This window comes from Podarcis liolepis, assembly GCF_965112155.1.
Source record: "Podarcis liolepis genome assembly, contig: HAP1_SCAFFOLD_78, whole genome shotgun sequence".
Classification (NCBI taxonomy): Eukaryota; Metazoa; Chordata; class Lepidosauria; order Squamata; family Lacertidae; genus Podarcis; species Podarcis liolepis.
Genome location: NW_028148822.1, coordinates 156,627 through 175,431, shown reverse-complemented (window position 1 = coordinate 175,431; position 18,805 = coordinate 156,627). Strand labels below are relative to the sequence as shown.

The window sequence follows — 18,805 nt, the reverse complement described above, 5'->3', positions numbered from 1 at the left end:
TGGGGGGTGTAGCCTGCCCTATTTAGGGCCGGCGTGGCTGGGGCTCGCCCTCTTTTCGCCTCGCCAGCCATCCTGCTTTGGTTTGTATTAAGGTTGTTTTGTCTCTTACCTTTTCTTTAGGCTGTGTATCTCAATTCCTTCGGTGATCGATTTTCACTTGGATTTACCCGCGCATCGGTGTTGTGCCTCCCATTGGATTGCCCACCCGTGTTCCAGGCAGCCGCTTCGGCAGCCAGAGCCATCTAGCTCCGGAACAGCAGGGCTGAAACCGCGCTGGAAAACCCCATCGACCGAGTGTTCCCTTCTCTCTGGGTGGCTTCTCTGCAGCGGAGCTTTGCGGAACGCGGTTTGCACGTTCAGCGCCAGCCCATCGCCGTTTAGTCCTTTTACTCGGAAGCGCACAGCTCGCCTGACGGATCAGGTTAGACTGGGGGTTCTTATTTCTAGCTGCATTTGCAGGGTGGTGGGGCACCTTTAACGTTTGTGGGGGGCTTGGTGGAGCAAAAGGAGGGAGGCTTAAAAGGACACGTCTTTGTCGCTACCCCTTTGCATTTGGTACTGGCCGCTTTGCCTTTGCGTTCCAACGGTTGCTTCTTCACCATTATACCTTTCCAAGAACTTCAGCCAGACTTCCAGATCAGATTTTACCTCTTTAGATAGGGGAACCCTGTGATGGGGTGACCACAAGCCTGCTGACAACCTCGCGAGGCGGCTGCAAAATGGGCGGCCTGGGGAAACCACTCAGCAAGCAAAGTTCAAATGGCCTAACAACGACTGCCTGAGCGTAACTTTTCTTAGAGGGAGAAGTTGCTGAATGAGGTCCCTAAGCGCAACCATTTTTTCACTAGGAAGTTTTGAGGTTTGGGCGACTGTGTCCAGCTCAATGCCTAGGTAAACCATAGTTGTAGCTTGGCCCTCCATTTTATCTGCAGCCAAAGGTACTCCCAGCTCTGTGAACGTGGGATTCGGCGGGCACCCTTTGCGCCTCCCCTACTCGGGGGGAAACCCGGTTTCGGGGGTCCGGAGCAACTTGGGGTGAGTGGCGAGGTGCTTCGAATCGTCTGCTCCTTCCACGGAGCGAAACCGCATAGCTGTTGCCGGAGAGCGCTGACTTTTTCCTGTGGACAATTTGACTTCAAAGTAATTACCCATGAGTAAAGCTGAAGCGGGAGAATTGGATTTTTTAAACGTTTAATTTGGTATTGTAACGGGGAGGTTCAATACAGGAAGTCCACCTTCCCCTTTTGTAAATAGACTGAAGCAATGAGGCTGCAAGCTGAAGTCTTGGAAAGCCTTTTGTAAAAGACTAAATTTCCATCGGTAAAGAACATTAAGCCCCCCCTTGGAGGCAGGAGAAGGGGGGGAGTTGTGGACTGAGTATGCCTGCAGGAGAGAGTGAAGAGAGCTAAAATACCGCTGCTCTGTTTGCAAATATTTTTTATTACATTTTCTATAAAAACTTCCATCTTTCCATTTTCCACATCACGTATTTTAGTTTGTTGAACCTCCCTCCACTCCTCTGACAGTCATCCATAATAATTCTCCTATTTACACATTTCTTAATATATAGTATCACCTTTAAGTAATTTCTTTATATCCTTATTTACATTTTTGCGATATTCCTCACTTTTCACAAAGCCTCTTTAAAACACACTAGCGTTGTATTCTCCTCACATATAGTTTTCAAATACTCTCTAAATTTTCCCCAATCCTCCAAAAACTTATGGTCTCTTTGAAGTCTAATTTTCCCCGTTAGTTTGTCTAATTCCGCATAATCAATTAGTTTATTTCTCCATTTGTCCAGAGTCGGTACTTGTTCTTGTTTCCACCTTTGAGCTGTCAGCGTCCTCGCGGCAGTTATTGCATATTGGAAAAGTTTGAAATCCTTCCTTTTAATTTCCCTTCTGGTTATCCCTAGTAGAAAGGTCTCTGGTTTCTTAACAAAGCTAAATTGTAGCATTTTCCTTACTTCATCATATATTTTTCCCCAGAAGCCCTTCTGGGGGCATAAACGTGCCCTCTTTCTCTCTACACCTCCAGCATTTATTACAGATCTTATACATTTTGGCCAATTTAACCGGTGTTAAGTACCATCTATATACCATCTTCATGGCATTTTCTTTTAGTGTTATGCATGCTGTGAATTTCAGATTTTGATTCCATATCTTTTGCCACTCTTCCAGCTCTATACTGTACCCTAGATCTCTGGCCCAGTGGATCATTACCTCTTTCACCTCCTCATCATTCGTATGCCATTCTAGTAGGATTTTATACATTTTTGATATGGTTTTACGATCATTATTAACAATTTCTGTTTGGAACTTCAAATCCTTTTCCTCATACCCTTTTTCTTTCACCTCCTTTTTAAACATATTACTTATCTGCCAATAGTGCAACCAGTCCCGTACATGTTCTTTCACTTGTTCATATGGTTTAACTGTCCATTTGTCCCCTTCTTTGAATACCAGGTCTCCATATGTGACCCAGTTACTTCTCATATTGAGTTGCTTAATTCCCATCATCTCTAAAGGGGATAGCCAATGTGGTACCCCCCTTTCTAATATATTTTTATATCTGATCCATACTTCGATTAGCGATTTCCGGAATATATGATTTCCAAAAGATTGATGACCTTTTTTACCCTCCTGCCATAAATAAGCGTGCCACCCGAACCTATTGTCGAATCCCTCTAAGTCCAATAATTTCGTGTTTTTGAGCTTTATCCAATCTCTTACCCAGCAAAGACATGATGCCTCATAATACAACTTCAAGTCTGGCAGGGCAAATCCTCCTCTCTTTTGCATCCGTTAACAGTTTATATTTAATTCTCGGTTTTTTGCCCTGCCAGATATATCTTGAAATCGATCTCTGCCACTCCTTAAAAATTTTAACTCCTCTTAATATTGGGATCGTCTGAAATAAAAATAGTAACTTGGGTAGCACGTTCATCTTGATCATTGCTATTCTACCCCAAAATACCGCTGCTCTGACCCTGGGAACGGGCTGCTAGCAGGACTGATGTCTTTTGGAATGTTCATTGACACTGTTTAGAACGTTCATTGACAGCTAGCTAAACAAGAGAAATACTGTCTCCGGCTGCTTTTAAAAAAGGAGTAAAAGTAACTGAAAACTGAAACTAACTTTGGATTGTTTGAACTGTGTTTAAAAGAGGACATTACTGACTAATATAAATAGAAACTGTTTCCCCCTAGTGGAAGCCTTTGAACTGGTGACTTTACAAGAGCTGGGCTAGGGGAATTTCCAGCTGCAAGATAAAAACTCTGAGACTCTGGGACTGACCTTGAATCTTTTAAGTGTTATGGCAAATGGAAAGGAAAAAACAGACCAGTTAACTGCTGAAAAAAACATTAAGGTCTGGGAGAACTTGGCAGCAACCCAGGAGAGGCTCAACACCAGGCCTCCCTGCTTCTTCTTCTGCTGCTTCTGCACCAGTACAATCAAAATCAAGAGGAATGTCGACAGAAGAGGCCTTAGCGGTTGCATTAAATAAGATAAATGATTCATTGGAACAGCTTAATAAGAAAGCGGATGCGACAAATGTGAAAGTGGATGCTGCAACTATTAAAATCGACTTAAATACAGAAAGTATAAATAACTTGGGACAAAAGGTGAACACCAATATAGAAACCATCCAGAAACTGATACAGGAATCTACTTTGATACGGCAGACTGCGGAGGAAAGCTAGCGAGAAAGCCATTGCTGCTGAATGTAAAGTAACACAACTGGAGAGAGAGAGAGTCCCAGCCCTACAGAGGCAACTTGATGAACATAAGTTGACGCTTGCTATGATTGAACTTAAAGAAAAACAGATGAATCTGAGGATTAGAGCCCTACCCGAATTGGAGAAGGAAAGTTTGACAGACTTTCTCACACAGGAATTTGCTGACCTTTGGGACTTGGACTTGGGTCAAGAAGAGTTTAGAATTGTGAGGGCCTTCAGACTTGGAAGAGGAGGGAAAAAAGAGAAGAATAGAATAAGAGACTGCTTGATCACCCTTCGAACTAAAGAAGAGAGAGATAGAATCTTGAGCTGGCACTACCAGAAGAACTTAGAAGTACAACAGTCAAGAGTGGAAATTTTTAAAGACGTCTCGAAACATCTTTTGGATCTTAGGCCTAACTACAGAGATATTGTTGCCCTGCTGAGAAGGAATAAAATCATCTTTAGGTGGGAGTTTCCCCAAGGTCTATCGTTCAATTTCAAAGGAAGGAAAATAAAAATAAGATCAGTAGAAGAGAAAGTAAAGTTTTTGTATAAATACGAAGAAGATCTGCAGAAGGAACTTGGAAAAGAGCCAAGAGCATTGGATAGAAGATCACCAGATAGAGGACTAGAGCAAGGAGCATCAGATAGAAGATCACCAAACAGGGGAATATTGGATATATCAGCATTATCCTTTGGACTGGATCTCCCAGTGAACGTGTCACCACCACCACCAACAAAAGAAGAGCAAGCATTGGGTGCAGTTGGAGGAATATCAAAGTAATTACATGATGGCGTTGCAGGTTTCGAGCTGGAATGTGAATGGACTGAACTCTCCAGAAAAAAGGCGGAGAGTATTTCATTTATTGAAAAAAGAACATTTGGACTTGATTTGTTTACAAGAAACACATGTGATAAGGCTACACAGGAAAATATTAAGTAATAAAAGACTGGGCCAAGAATTTATCTCATCAAAGTTAAAAAAAGAGGAGTGGTCCTTTATGCAAAGGAGAGCCTATCACCGAAATTCATATTCAAAGATGACCAAGGAAGATTTGTTGCAATTGAAATTCAATCACAAGGAGAGAAATTTCTGATCGTAGGTATTTATGCACCAAATGAAGGAAAATCGGAGTTCTATAAGAAGCTACACGAGACTCTGATGGACTACATGGACTATAATATGATCTTGATGGGAGACATGAATGGAGTGGTGTCTACAAATATGGACAAGGCACAGAGACAGGTAGTCACCAAAGATGGCAGACTACCAAAAACCTTTTTCGACATGACTGAAAATATGGATTTAGTTGACATTTGGAGAATGAAGAACCCTCTGGGAAGAGAGGGAACTTTCTTCTCTGAGGCTAAAATGACATGGACAAGAATTGACCAAATCTGGGTAACCAGGGGATTGGCTCCAAAGATCAGCAAAGTGGAGATTTGCCCCAAAACTTGTTCTGACCATAATGCCGTGAAGATGGAAATGAAATTGACGCCAATTGGTTCCTTTAGATGGAGGATGAACAATACTTTGTTCAGGAATGAAGAGGTGACCAAAAAGGCCCAAAAAAACTCTAAGAGACTGTTTCGAGATAAACATGAATACTACAGTGGAAAAAAGAGTGATTTGGGACGCAAGCAAAGCGGTTATGAGAGGATTCTTAATACAACAGAATGCAATTAAGAAGAGAACTCAGAATGAAAAAAGGATAAAATCCTGAGGAAAATAAAGGAAGGAGAGAAGAAACTGAGAGCAAAACCAAAGTCACAGGAGATCTTGAAAGAGATAAAGTTATACCAGGTACAATACAAGAAGCTGATGAATCAGGAAATAGAATGGAAGATTAAACAGATGAGGCAAAAGACATTTGAATCGGCAAATAAGTGTGGAAAATTGTTGGCCTGGCAAATGAAAAAAAGACAAAAACTCAATACTATTACGAATTTGGAAGTGGAAGGAAAGAATATACAGAACCCAGTGGAGATCAGGAAGTGTTTTCAGAGGTATTTTAAACAACTTTATACACAGGAGAAGCAGAAAGAAACGGACGTTGATCGATTTTTGAAAATAAATGGACTACATAAAATCTCTCAGGAAAAACAGCTAATGTGGAACTACAAAATAACGGATCAGGAGGTGGAAGGGGCCATTCAGAACATGCAATTAGGTAAATCTCCAGGACCAGATGGTTTGACTTCAAGATATTACAGATCTTTGAAAGAATGGTTAATACAACCATTGAAGGAAGTCTGCAATGAAATATTGGAAGGGAGAAAGGCACTGGAGTCGTGGAAGGAAGCTTACATTACACTTATACCGAAAACAGAGACTGAAAAGACACAGCTCAAGAACTACCGCCCCATATTGTTGCTTAATGTGGATTACAAAATTTTTGCAGATATTTTGGCTAAAAGATTAAAAAAGGTGTTAGTAGAAGAAATTCATAAAGACCAAGCGGGCTTTCTCCCGGGCAGACACTTGTCTGACAATATGAGGAATATATTTAATATTCTAGAAAAACTACAAGTGAATATCAATACTAAGGCAGTTTTGATATTTGTGGATGCAGAGAAAGCCTTTGACAACATCTCTTGGAGTTTTATGAAGAAGAATCTACAGGGGATGGGGGTAGGTCAAGGTTTTGAAAACGGTATAGATGCAATTTATTCAGAACAAAAGGCAAAATTAATTGTGAACAATGTAGTGACAGAAGAGTTTAAGATTGAGAAAGGGACACAACAAGGTTGCCCAATTTCTCCATTGCTTTTTATATCGGTCCTTGAGGTGTTGTTAAATATGATTAGAAAGGACAAAGAGGTTAAAGGTATACAAGTGGGAGCTAAACAGTACAAACTGAAAGCATTTGCTGATGACTTAGTATTGACTTTACAATGACTTAGTATTGACTTTACAGGAGCCAGAATCTAGTACTAAAAGGGTATTGGAACTGATCCAAGAATTCGGACAGGTAGCAGGTTTTAAGTTGAACAAGATGAAAACTAAGGTTTTAGAGAAAAATTTAACTGTGAATGAGAGAGAGAAGTTTCAGGAGGAGACAGGACTAACATTGGTTAAGAAAGTGAAATACTCAGGGGTTAACATGACTGCCAAAAATGTGAATTTATTTAAGGATAACTATGAAAAATGTTGGATTGATGTGAAAAAGGATTTAGAAATATGGACAAACCTGAAGTTATCATTGTTAGGCCGAATTGCTGTGATAAAAATGAATGTATTGCCAAGGATGTTGTTTTTATTTCAAACATTGCAAATTTTGGATAAGATGGATTGTTTCAAGAAGTTGTTTTAATAATGCATTTGGCTGGCATGCATATTTGTGGTACGATAAGGTCAAAGCACATAAAGCGTTTAAAAATCATATTGTTAGAAAATATAATGGTTGGGAGTTACTCGTGCGTAATCCTGCTCTGTTTGAGCATTAGATTGCCTGGTTAAACCCTCCGGACTGCACAGTCCATCTCAGCGTGGCTGCCCTTAGTCACTCGTAGAATCTGTCTGTGGGCGTTTCTTAAAGCGTTGCCAACATAAGAGTTGTTTGACGCCCAATCGTTTCCGCCTCTCACTGCACGGGAGTCTCCTGTGCAGGGTGGGCGTGGGCAGCGGGGTGCTTGGGCTCTCCTCACTAACTTCCAACGAAGAGTCCTGGAGCCCCTGCACCTCCCTGTCCCGTTCCTCTCCTGGATCCCTGGTGTTACACTCATTCTCTTCCCCTTTTTCCCAGCTGAGTCTCCCCCTAGCGCTGGGACCTTCTCCTGCAGAATCAGAGACCCTCTCCTTCTCGCATGCCTCTGATGGCAGTTCCCTGACAGAAAAGCATTGTTTAATGTTTGGATAAGATATAAGGATTTGTTAGAAAAGAAAACCCCAAGATGGTTGTCACCAATGGAAGCGAAGGCACAGGAAAAACTCAATATGGAGGCCAAATGGCCGAAATATTGGGAAATTCTGGAACAAGATGGAGACAGTATAAAATTGCAGAGCTTTGAAAAATAGAAAAATAAAGTGTGAGATTGGCTTCATTATTACCAGGTAATGGAGGCATATAACTTGGACAAAAAAATTGGCTTCCAGGTGGAAGAATCAAAATTGGAAACAGAATTGTTAGAGCCAAAAATCAAGAATCTGTCAAGAATGTATAACTTGCTGTTGAAATGGAACACTCAGGATGAAATGGTGAAATCAGCTATGATTAAATGGGCACAAGATGTTGGACATAACATAATGATGGCTGACTGGGAACAGTTATGGACCACAGGTATGAAATTCACGGCATGTAATGCCCTAAGAGAAAATTTAATGAAAATGATTTATAGGTGGTACATGACACCAGTCAAGCTTGCAAAAATTTACCATTTGCCCGATAATAAATGTTGGAAATGTAATGAGCCTGAAGGTACATTCTTTCACCTTTGGTGGACATGCCCAAGGATTAAGACATTCTGGGAGATGATTTATAACGAAATGAAAAAGGTATTCAAATACACCTTCCTGTAAAAGGATTATAAATTTGGAACGATTGTGCATTGGTGGAACTGGCATACAAAAGAGGAAAGGCAAGTTTCTTTTTTTTATTATTGTATCGGATTTTAATTGGGACTCTCCTCCCCTCTATGGATTTTACAAATTTAAGACACCAAATATCGGACTGACAGGAGAAAAGAGAGCTGTCATTGCGGAAACTGTATCTAAAATAGAAACTGCTACAGTTGAGTGTTATTGGAGGATACAATTAAGGAACTGTAACTGGCATCTTTTAGATGAGACTTTGTGGCAACTTGGGAAGTGCTCTGTAAGTTAAAAAAGTTTGAAGGACTATTGTTAAATTGTTTGGGACTGCAGGGACTTTAATGGTGGACAAACTTCTTTCTTTCTTCTTTGAACTGTAATAATACTCCCCCTAGTGGATCTTTGGATTTACAAGTGCTTGGGAACAAACTTTATTTTGACTCTCTGCTGCTTTGTTATTTACATTTGGGAACTGTCTTTCCCATGGGATATATACAACTTGACCTTGACTCATAGACAGGTGTGGAATGAGTGGCCCACCGAAAACAAGATCTGCAAAAACGAAAGCAAGGCAAACTCAACTTGTGCAAACAACTTTGACTGCTCAGCCACGCAGATCATCTGTCCCAGCTGTATTGGGAGTACAAGAAAAGGAAGTTGAACAGCCTGCAACAGAGGATATGGCTGCAGGAGGATCGGATACATTATTAAAAGAAATGCTGGAACAATTTGCAATCTTAAACAAGAAGGTGGATGACCAAACGGCAAAAATTGACCTAGCCACATCCTCTATCACAAAACTGACTGAACAAGTTGCACAACATACACAAGCAATTGAGAACCTTAAAGAAGCAACTGCTGAGAATCGGAAATTGGCTGAAGCAGCCAATTTAAATGCTGATCAAGCAAATCAGAAAGTTGAGGCCATAAAAGGGGAGGTAAGGCCACTCCACAAGCACATCAGTGACCAACAGGCCTACCTGTCTATGGTGGAATTGAGAAATCGGGAAAATAATTTGAGACTAAGATCTATCCCAGAGCTCGAAAAAGAAGATTTGATTGGCTACCTGACAATAGAATTTTCTAAGTTCTGGGGCATAGAAGCAGACAAAGATTTTAAAATAACAACTGCGTTTAGACTGGGAAGAGCTGCAAGGAGGGACAGGCCCAGAGACTGTTTGATTATTCTGAGATCTAAACAGGAGAGAGACAAAATATTAGACCTCCATTTCAAGAAATCATTGGATATTCAAGATAAAAGGGCGGAAATCTACAAAGATATACCAAAACAACTTTTGGACCTTAGAACCGAATATACTGATCTAGCAAGACTACTGAGAGGCAACGGGATCCCTTACAGGTGGGAGTTTCCCCAAGGTTTATCTTTCAACTACAAAGGAAAGAAAGTTAAAATTAAAACAACAGAAGACAACCAGAAGTTCCTGCATGACCACGGAGAGGACTTGCAGAAGGGAATAGCAGGTCCTTGGCCACCGCCACAATCCGGAATAGTACCAACTCCTACACCTCCGGGTCCGGACGAAAAGAAGGACACCCCTTAAAGAGGAACAACAGATTGATTCAGGATGTCTCTGCAGCTGTACAGCTGGAATATTCATGGAGCAAACTCCCTGGAAAAAAGAAGAAGGATCTTCCATATTTTGAAAAAAGAACAATTGGACATTATTTGCTTGCAGGAAACACATGTGACTAGACTCCACAGGAAAGTGTTAATCAATAAAAGACTAGGCCAAGAATTTATTTCTTCAGACAGAGTTAAAAAGAGAGGCGTTGTGATCTACGCAAAGGAGAACTTGTCGCCGAAATTTTTGTTTAAAGATGAGCAAGGAAGAATCTTGGCAATTGAAATACAAACTCAAGGAGAAAAATTTTTGATATTAGGAATTTATGCACCAAATGAGGGGAAATCGGAATTTTATAAGAAGCTACATGAGACATTGCTGGATTATCTGGACTATTCCAACATCATTATGATGGGCGATATGAACGGGGTGGTCTCTACTCATATGGATAAGTCACAAAATAAAAATCTAACCAAAGATGGCAGACTACCAAAAACTTTTTTTGAATTAACTGACAATATGGATTTGATTGATATTTGGAGGACAAGGAACCCCTTAGGTAAAGAAGGAACATTCTTTTCTGAGGCCCACCTGTCATGGACAAGAATCGACCAAATTTGGACAACTAGAGGGCTGGCACCTAAGACTAGAAGAGTGGAAATCTGCCCAAAGACTTGCTCCGACCATAATGCTTTGAAAATGGAATTGAGACTTACTCCGGCCGGTTCCTTCAGATGGAAAATGAATGACAGCCTACTAAGAGATCAAGAGATTGTAAAGAAGGCCCAAAAAACCTTAAAGGACTATTTTGAAATCAATTTGAACACCTCGGTGGAAAAGAGAACAATCTGGGACGCAAGTAAAGCGGTAATGAGAGGGTTTCTGATACAACAGAATACGATCAAGAAAAAACTTGGAATGGAAAAAAGGATAAGATATTAGAGAAGATAAGAGATGGAGAGAAAAAATTGAGACCAAAACCCAAATCAAGAGATCTTAAGAGAAATTAAATTCCATCAAGCACCATATGCGAAACTGATAAATCAAGAGGTGGAATGGAAAATTAAACAAATGAAACAAAGATCATTTGAATCGGCGAATAAATGTGGAAAACTGCTAGCATGGCAGTTGAAAAAGAGACAAAAATTGAACTTTGTTACTAATTTAGAGGTTGAAGGGAGAAACATTCAGAAACCAGATGAAATTAGAAAGTGCTTCCAGAAATATTTCAAAAAACTATACACGCAAGGGCCTGAGGAAGTGTCTGAGATAGATCAATTTTTAAAAGGTAATGGCTTACCAAAACTATCTCAGGAGAAGAGATCAATATTGAACTATAAAATTACACAACAGGAAATCGAGGCAGCCATTCAGAATATGCAACTAGGCAAATCTCCAGGCCCAGATGGACTTACCTCCAAGTACTATAAGATATTAAAAGACTATTTGACACAACCATTACTGGAGGTTTGTAACCAGATTATGGAGGGAGGGAGGGCACCGGAAACGTGGAAAGAAGCTTTCATCACATTGATACCTAAATCGGAAACTGAGAAGACCCAGCTTAAGAACTACCGTCCCATCTCACTCCTAAATGTGGATTACAAAATCTTTGCGGACATTTTAGCAAGTAGACTTAAAAAGGTATTAAATGAAGTAATCCATAAGGACCAGGCAGGCTTTCTCCCAGGCAGACACTTGTTTGACAATACTAGGAATATTATTGATATTCTGGAACTTTTGCAAACCAACATTAACACTAAAGCAGTGTTAATTTTCATTGTTGCGGAGAAGGCCTTTGACAACATTTCTTGGAAGTTTATGAAGAAAAATTTGGAAGGGATGGGAGTGGGACGGGGGTTTGAAAATGGTATAGAAGCAATTTACTCAGAACAAAAAGCTAAGTTGATAGTGAACAATGTGGTGACAGAAGAGTTGAAAATTGAAAAAGGAACACGACAGGGGTGCCCCCTATCTCCCCTATTATTTATCTCAGTCCTGGAGGTGCTTTTGAATATGATTAGGGAGGACCGGCTGGTGCAAGGAGTACGGGTCGGAGTGAAACAATACAAACTGAAAGCTTTTGCAGATGACTTGGTTTTAACACTACAGGAGCCAGAACCCAGTACAAAAAGAGTTTTAGAACTGATTCATGAGTTTGGTCGGGTGGCGGGATTTAAGTTGAACAAACAAAAGACTAAAGTTTTGGGGAAAAACTTGACACCTTTAGAAACAGATGGGTTTCAGAAGGAAACAGAGTTAAATATGGTCAAAAAAGTGAAATACCTGGGGATTAACTTGTCTTCCAAAAATTTGAATTTATTTAAAGATAACTATGAAAAATGTTGGTCAGAAGTTAAAAAGGATTTGGAATCTTGGTCAAGACTGAAACTTTCCTTGTTGGGTCGAATAGCAGCTATAAAAATGAATGTGTTGCCAAAGATGTTGTTTTTGTTTCAAACCCTACAGAGCGTGGACAGAGTGGAATGTTTTGGAAAGTGGCAGAAGGATATTTCAAAGTTTGTTTGGCAGGGCAAAAAGCCCCGAATAAAGTTTAAAATACTAACAGATGCAAAGGAAAGAGGGGGGTTTGCCCTGCCAGACTTAAGGTTATATTATGAAGCTGCAGCCTTCTGCTGGATGAAAGATTGGATGCTCTTAGAGAACACGGATGTCCTAGATCTGGAAGGGTTTAATAATTCGTTAGGATGGCATGCATATTTGTGGTACGACAAGGTAAAGACTCACAAAATGTTCAAAAACCATATTGTTAGAAAAGCAATATTTATGGTCAGACAAAATATAAAGACTTATTAGAGAGTAAGACCCCGAGGTGGGTATCACCAGTGGAGGCCAAGGCCTGGAAAAAACCCAATATGGAGGCCGGTTGGCCGAAATATGGGGAAATAGTAGAAAAAATTGGAGATAACTGGAGGTTACAGAGCTATGAAAAACTAAAGAATAAGATGCAAGATTGGTTTCATTATGCTCAAATTCAAGAGGTTTTTAAGTTGGACAAAAAAGCAGGATTCCAGGTGGAAAATTTGAAACTAGAGACAGAATTGTTAGAACCAAAGACTAAGGTACTTTCGAGAATGTATAACTTGCTGCTTAAATGGAACATTCAGGATGAGACAGTTAAATCAGCCATGATAAAATGGGCTCAAGACATCGGGTACAACATTATGTTTGAAGACTGGGAAAGGTTATGGACCACCGGTATGAAATTTACGGCATGTAATGCCTTGAAAGAAAACATTATGAAAATGATATACAGGTGGTACATGACCCCAGTCAAGCTTGCTAAGATATACCATTTGTCTGATAATAAATGCTGGAAATGTAAGGAGGCTGAAGGGACATTCTTTCACCTGTGGTGGACCTGTCCAAAAGTGAAGGTCTACTGGGAAATGATCTACAATGAGTTAAAAAAGGTGTTTAAGTACACCTTTCCTAAGAAACCAGAGGCCTTTCTCTTGGGCATTGTCGGCCAAAAGGTGTTAAAAAAGGATAGAACGTTTTTTATGTATGCAACTACAGCAGCAAGAATTCTTATCGCAAAACATCGGAAGATTCAAGATTTACCCACACTGGAAGAGTGGCAGACGCAATTGATGGACTATATGGAATTGGCTGAGATGACTGCCAGGATCCGAGATTTGGGAGAAGAAGCAATGGAGGAGGATTGGAAAAAATTTAAGGACTATTTGCAAAAATTTTATAAGTTATATGAACTATAAGAATCCGCATGATTTGGAAAGGTTAGCTCCAGCAAAGAGAGTGGATGATATATGAAACTAAGTTACACTAAATGAAAGGATTAATGTTTAAATGTTTAAAATAACATCATATTTGTCTTTAGAGTAAATTAGTATTAAGTAATTTAAACTTAAAATGCAATAATTGGAAAGTACAAAAGAAACGCATGAAACAAGGTTATAATTTGCTGATATTTTTATTGTTAAGAATGCACGGTGAGGGAGATGTGGGGAAGTCCGGTAGAAGATTGAAAAAAGCTTGGAAATGATATATCTTTTTTCTTTTTCTTTTCTTCTTGTTCTTGTTTCTTTGTATATCTGACTGTGTATTTATATCTGGAAAAAATGCAATTAAAAATATTAAAAAAAAACAAAAACAAATACACCTTCCTGAAGAAACCAGAGGCCTTTCTCCTGGGCATGGTCAGCCAATTGGTGCCAAAAAAGGACAGAACTTTTTTTATGTATGCAACAACAGCAGCAAGAATACTCATCGCGAAGTATTGGAAGACACAAGATTTACCCACCCGGGAAGAATGGCAGATGAAGTTGATGGACTATATGGAACTGGCGGAAATGACTGGCAGAATCCGAGACCAGGGAGAAGAGTCGGTGGAAGAAGACTAGAAAAAGTTTAAAGACTATTTACAGAAATACTGTAAAATTAATGAATGTTAGAAAAATGTTGGAATGAAGTTATATGGCTTTAGTAGAAATGTTATAAGGAATTAAGTATAAATAGATAATAGAGTGTTAAAGGAAAAAATAAGGTTAGAATGTGTTAAGATAATTATAGGATAGAAAACAGAGGAAGATGGAAAGGAATTGCTGAAACAGTTAATAGAAGTGGAATACAAAAAGGGAGGTGTGAGGAGGTCGTGGAAATAAGTGAATGAAAGATAAGATATTGAAATGTGATGTGTTTTAAACTGTTTTTGTTTTCTTAGTTTAATGTGTTAATGTTATGTATTAGTATTAGTGTTATGTAGTGTTTTTGTGTTGTATTGTATTGTCCTTTTTTTTTTTCTTTTTTGTAGTGTTTAAATTGTTGGAAAAGCAATAAATATTATTTTATTTTTTTTAAAAAAAGAGCTTTCTGTTCACGCTCAGGGAAACTCATGAGGCAGGACCCCTGAGGAGGGGGAGAAGGGGGAGGGAACTGGAGGGGAATATATGCTCTGTGCAAATGGCTGTGAACTCGTGCTTGTTTGTGAAGTTATCACTCTAGCTCCTTCTACCAATCCCGGATGGTAGAAATAAAGCTTTTTCTCTGAAATTATCCCTTGAGTGCCTGTTTGACTCCCCTTTCCCTCTCTCGGGTGCAGTGCTCTTCCCACCCGAGGGCAAAGCCTGAAAAGGCTACAGGAGTTGTGGCGTCCTCAGGCACAGAGGTTTTCCAGGTAGCTAGTCCCAGGGTCCACTTCTGCAGGCAGCGCACCTCCACCCGCACACAAGACAAGCCGCCTGCAGGAGTCGACTCCTGCAAAGTGGCCCAGCAAGGTGCGATCCTTCCAGCAAGGTTTCAGGGCAGACCTTCAGCCAGCCAGACCTAGTCTGTCCTGGGATCCACCCATAATGAGAAAACTAAAACAAAACTATTCACACAAAAGGCAGGCCTTACATCCAGGCTTTTACTGACCGTACATTAAAAGAACTTTTCACAAGAGATATTGAAGATAATAAAAAACAGCACCCAGAATTAGGAAGAGATAACCAGGCTGGAATAGTAGATCATGTCAGATCATTTTCCTCCATAAATTTTACAATATTCTTCCGCGGTATCCACTTCCTCCCCCCTTGGATCTACACGAGCTTGCTATTTCCAGGCCTGTCAAATATTTGGTCATCCTTCTCACTCTGAGTAAAAAGACTTCCTCATTTCAATGTTTACAAATAAAAATACCATACCAAATACTTTGAATCATTCCCAGATTCTGTCAATATCCAGGGTAATATTTCCCAATTGCTAAATTTCCAGCAATCAAAACTGGAATATCATATTCCAGTCTTAACAGATTACCTAAAAATGACAATTTCTTATCCAGAGATTCTATTTATTTTTTTAAAATAATTTTTTATTGATTTTTCCATGGATTCTACTTCTAACACTATATCTTTAACAATTTTTCATATTTCGACCCTCCTCCCCTGGACTTCCCTCGTACTCACATTTGTTTTATTTCCCTATTGTTCACCTTGCGTATTTGATGTTTCCCCAAAATTTCCTCAATACATATAGTCTTATTTTTTGTTGTAGACAAACCCTGCCAATGAGTCCATTTCTTTATGTTGCCTCTTCATATATTGTCAGAGCTGCTTGAAGATCCTAGCTCACAGAGGATCACGCTAGCCAGCGATCATTAAGTAAAAGTCTTTATTGAGTTACAGTTTCCATTCTCACGCTGCTGCGCGCAACTCTACGTCTAGTGGCTAGGTCGGCGAAGCTCCGTCTGAGTCTCCGCCCTGTGTGCACCAACTTAATATCCTAGCCTTGCTCCACCTTTTCCTCCTGACTGTCCTCCTCTGGGTCCCTCTACCCCCCGGGGCTTCTTCCTTCCGGGATTCTTCTGACGCTGACCCAGACCCTCCTGCCTCCTTGCGCCGGGCTTTAGGACCGGGCTCCCTTTCGGGGCTGCTTACTGCGCCGCCTTCCTCTGCATTTGAACTTGGCGCGCGCGCCCAACCTTCCACTTTCCTCTCAACCGTTTCTTCGCTCCCCGATGGAGGTGTGGCCACTCCTGACTCGTGCCCTCCCTCCTGTGGTGAGCTGCCAGCGCTTGCCCCCTGGCTCCCTTCCTCTTCCCTGCTCTCTGGCGGTGACGCTGGTCCCGATTTCCAACTGCTCTCCTCTGAGTCCCCTCTGGCTCTATCTTCCTGGGGTGCCCCCCTAGACTCCCCCCTTGCCCTGGCCACTGGTGCTCCTTTCTGTGAATCCTCTGATTCACTGGAAAGACTCGGAGATCTCGGGTCGTCGTCATCACTCATCTTTTCTTCTGCCTCCTCCCCTTCGCTCTCTGTTTCCTCCCTTGCCCTTGCCTCTGCTCCTAAACCCCTGACATATATGTTGTAAATGGTTCCCATTCTCTTTTAAAGTCTTTGTTGTCCTTTTCATGTAATTTTTCTGTTAGTTTTGCCGGTTCTGCATATTCCATAGGTTTCCCTTGCCATTGTTCTTTCGTGGGTATTTCTTCTGTCTTCCAAGTTTGTGCTAATAAAATTCTTGCCGCTGTTGTTGCATACATAAATAATTCCCAGTTTTCTTTTTTTACATCTTGGTCTAAAATTCCTAGAAGGAATGCTTCTGGTTTCTTAACAAAAGTCTTTTTACACAGTTTTTTCAATTCATTATATATCATTTCCCAATAATTCCTAATCTTTTTGCATCTTGCAGGATGGCTTTTTTTCTAAAAAGAAAAAATAAAAACAAGATCTATCCCTCAAATGAAGATGAGGCCCCTGCCCTACTGCCGCCATTGGCGAAGCCATCAACATCAGCCACAGAGGGCAGGAGGAAAAATCAAGTTGCACCCAAAAACAAGATCTACCCCTCAAATGAAGAGGAGGCCCCTGTCCTACTGCCAGCATTGGCAAAGCCTACTCCATCAGCGGCAGAGGCCAGGGCGGCAGAGGCCAGACCACTAGTCTTGCCAGGGCTGGTCCAGCCTCGGACCAGCAAGCAAGAGCCAAGCCAGCAGCGGCCCTCAAAAAAGAAGAGCCTTGAGGACTCTGGGTCAGCGTTCCCAGGTGAGTAGGCAGAACCAGATCCCTTTTGGGTTCCCCTTGGCCTTAGACTTGGTGTTTACCTCTACGGATGTTGGTGATCTGACACTAACTAAAAGCGAAACAAAAGAAGTGCCATGGTCAGATCACTTCCTGGCGCAACTGGACTTCTCCGCGACCCTTCCCCAATGCAGGGAGGTGGGACCGATTTGGATGGTCCGACCCCGCTACTTAATGGATCCAACTGGTTTCCAGAGAGTGGTAGGGGATGTTTTATCCCAAGTTGATGGCCTCTCAGCTGATTCCCTGGTGGCCCGCTGGAATGCGGTTAACCAGGGCTATTGACTGTCTGGCTCCGAAGCGCCCTCTCCGATTGCATGGAGCCCAGACAACTCCATGGTTTTCCCCAGAGCTGAGGGCGATGAAACAATCGTTGAGACAGCTAGAGCACTGATGGCGGAAAACTCACTCTGAATCAGACTGGACACGGGCTAGAGCTCAACGTCGAGCCTACCAAGTGGCAATGGCGACGGCATCTGCAGAAAACAGCAGCAGGAGACTTTTTCAGGTGGTTCGCAATCTATCGGAACCACCTCCGTCACCGGGGCCTGGTAGGGACCCCAAGATCTCCTGCAATGCTTTTGCAAAGTTTTTTTGCAGATAAAGTCGCTCAGATTCATAAGGAGGTAGACTCCACCGTGGGAGCAGGGCCAGGGCGGGAGAGTACTAGAGTTCTGTCTGGTCCTGTTACATGGGATCAATTCCAATCTGTTACCTCCGAGGATGTGGACAGGCTGCTTGGACAAGTGAAACCGACCACCTGTCTCCTTGAATCTTGCCCATCCTGGCTGATAAAAGCGAGCCGGGAAGAGCTGGGCGATGGGCTCTGCGGGGGGTTGAATGCTTCTCTCTGTGAGGGAGCCTTCCCAGACCCGCTGAAAGAGGCGGTCATTAAACCGCTTCTTAAAAAAACACCGTTAGACCCAGCCAATTTGGCCAACTATCGCCCAGTCTCAAATCTGCCATTCTTGGGCAAGGTGATTGAGCGGGTGGGTTGCCAAACAACTCCAAGCACGCCTGGAGGATGCAGACCATTTGGGTCCCTTCGAATCGGGATTCAGGCCTCACCATGGGACTGAAACTGCCTTGGTCGCGCTGGTTGAAAATCTCCGGTGGGCTAGGGACAAAGGTGAGAGCTGTTTCCTAGTTCTGCTGGATTTCTCAGCGGCCTTTGACACCATCGACCATAACATCCTTCTGGACCGTCTAGAGGGGCTGGGAGATGGTGGCACTGTTATACGGTGGTTCCGCTCCTTTCTCCTGGGCCGTGTCCAGAAAGTGGTGTTGGGGGATGAGTGTTCAGACCCCTGGGCTCTCACTTGTGGGGTGCCTCAGGGTTCTGTCCTCTCCCCCATGCTTTTTAATATCTATATGAAGCCGCTGGGAGAGATCATCAGGGGGTTTGGGCTGGGTGTTCATCAGTATGTC

The 18,805-nt window shown here is 41.7% G+C and overlaps 1 protein-coding gene across 2 annotated transcripts in view; it reads left to right on the top strand.

Annotated features, from left to right (window-relative positions):
* The first annotated feature begins 101 nt into the window (after positions 1 to 101).
* Positions 102 to 18,805, top strand: part of LOC310699028 (maestro heat-like repeat family member 5) — a 53,996-nt gene continuing 35,292 nt past the window's right edge. Inside the window, exons 1-2 of one of the 2 annotated variants that reach the window (XM_083520612.1) lie at positions 102 to 421; positions 16,989 to 17,341. In XM_083520612.1, the coding sequence (XP_083376738.1) occupies positions 16,990 to 17,341 (352 nt within the window). In that variant the 5' untranslated portion in view covers positions 102 to 421; position 16,989. Of the gene's footprint in view, positions 422 to 12,396; positions 12,576 to 16,988; positions 17,342 to 18,805 lie in introns of those variants that run through there. The other variant, XM_083520613.1, reaches the window with a different exon arrangement.